The sequence below is a fragment of the Penaeus japonicus genome, unplaced genomic scaffold (assembly GCF_977035675.1).
Source record: "Penaeus japonicus unplaced genomic scaffold, GWHDUDI00000001_assembly GWHDUDI00000017, whole genome shotgun sequence".
Lineage (NCBI taxonomy): Eukaryota > Metazoa > Arthropoda > Malacostraca > Decapoda > Penaeidae > Penaeus > Penaeus japonicus.
Window position 1 is genome coordinate 13,715,743 of NW_028234419.1, and position 2,500 is coordinate 13,718,242.

At 30.7% G+C, this 2,500-nt stretch overlaps 1 protein-coding gene across 1 annotated transcript in view; it reads right to left on the reverse strand.

The window, feature by feature from the left end:
* LOC147470000 (ocellar opsin-like) overlaps positions 1 to 2,500 on the reverse strand; it is a 29,811-nt gene that overhangs the window by 12,084 nt on the left and 15,227 nt on the right. Inside the window, exon 4 of the mRNA XM_086545768.1 lies at positions 997 to 1,125. Coding sequence (XP_086401894.1) covers positions 997 to 1,125 — 129 coding nt within the window. The remainder of the gene's footprint in view (positions 1 to 996; positions 1,126 to 2,500) is intronic.

Here is a 2,500-nt window from a genome sequence, read left to right on the forward strand (position 1 = left end):
GAGAGGATAGAGAGAAAGAGAGAGAGAGGTGGAGAGAGAGAGAGAGCCGAGAGAAAGAAGAGTGAGAGAGAGAGAGAGACGAGAGAGGGGGGGGGGGGGGGGGGGGGGGGGGGGGGGGGGGTGAGAAGAGAGAGAGAGAGAGAGAGAGATTGAGAGAAAAAGAAAGAGAGAGAGAGAGAGAGAAAGAAAAATAGAAAAAAATAATTTATTTGTGTGCGTTTCTCTCTGGTTCTGTGAGTATTACCAAGTGCCAGCTGCATTTAGACATTTGATGAATACTTCTCAAAGAATATATGATTAAAACGAAGCAGTGCAGTTATATTCTCGCCAGTTAAGGATAGGGGGGGGAAAATATACGATTTTATTTTTCTTATTTGTTTTTATCTACATTGCCTTTCACTCCTGCAGTCGCGTTAAAGTATCTTTATCTCAATAGGTGATGCTTGTTGGAAAATAAGCAGTGCTTGCGAGGGTTATTGGGCGGTACTTGCGAGGGGAGTGGGCGGTGCTTGCGGGGGGAGTGGGCGGTGCTTGCGGGGGGAGTGGGCGGTGCTTGCGAAAAAGTAACAGGTAACAGGCAATCTTCGTTGGAATCAACATTCATGATTAATTAAAGACTTTCGTGTGTGTGTGTGTGTGTGTGTGTGTGTGTGTGTGTGTGTGTGTGTGTGTGTGTGTGTGTGTGTGTGTGTGTGTGTGTGTGTGTGTGTGTATGTGTGTGTTTGTTTGTGTGTGTGCGTGTGTGAGACAGTCAAGTTGAAATAAAGAAAAAGAGAGAGAGAGTTAAACAGAGTTTGAGGGAGGGAGCGAGAGAGATAACGAGAGAGAGAGAGAAAAAATATAGCGAAAGTGAGAGAGGAAAAAACAAATGAAAAAAAAAAGAAACGAACCAAAAATCACAATACCATAATACCCCAGCTCAACAAAAAGAGATAAACAACAACAATAATAATAAACAACAGTAGGACCCCCACCCCAGATTAACGTCATAGGAACTGACCTGACAGTAGGTGGTCTTAAGGTACCCATGACGTATCTTGCGGTACCGTTCCACGCTGATCGCCGTCAGGAACCAGATGGCGGAGAGGCCAGCCAGCAGCGACACCGCCCCGTAGATGTCGCAGCCTAGGGGGGAAGGGGGAAGGGGGGGAAGGGGGGTTATTATCAGAACGTATAATGTTTCATGGGTGTGGTGACAGGAGGCCATGGGGGCTGTGATGGCTTGATATGTTGTGGAACGTGGTATCATTTGATTTATATATATATATATATATATATATATATATATATATATATATATATATATATATATATATACATACATATACATACATACACACACATATATACACACATACACAATACATACATACATGTACATACACATACACACACACACACACACACACTACCACACACCAACCAATACGCACACACACACGCAGCACGCACACGCGCACGCACAACACTACACACAGATATATATATATATATATCTATATACATAGATATATATAATATTCTATATACAGATATATATATTTATAGTATATATAAATATATACATATAATGTATATCTATAATCTAATATATAATACATATATATATATATATACATATTTATATATAATTAATAACCATATATAAATTTAATATATACATATTTATATATATATTTATACATATATAATATATATATATATATAATTTATAATATATATATATATAATATATATTATATATATATACATATTTATTTAATATATATATAATATAATATATATATATATATATATATATAATTTATATATATACATATAATAATATATATCTATATACAAAATATATATTTTATATACATTATATAATATAATACAATATATATATATATATATATAATATATATATTATATATATATATATTATATATGTATATATTATAATATAAGTATATATATATATATATATATTATTAAATATATATAATATATATAATAAATATATATATTATGATATATATAATATATTATATATATATATATATATATGAGTTCATAGCGACAAATGTAAAAAGAAAGAAAGGTATGAATGAAGATCTGAATATCTAAACACGCAAGAGATATATTTGCACGTGTTTCGACGGGGCTCTTTCTCAAAAAAATCCATGTATTTTGAGAAAGGACCTCCGTCGAAACGCGTCAAGATACATCTCTTGCGTGTTTAGATATTCAGTCTCATTCATACCTTTCTTTCTATATATATATATAATATTATTATATATCATATATATATATTCTATATAATATATTATATATATATATATATATACACACATATATTATATATATATATATATATATATATATAGCTATATATTATAGTATATACATATATATATAACTATATCTAATATATATATATATAATATTATATATAATATATATATATATATATATATATTCTATATTATATATATAATATATAATATATATATAGATA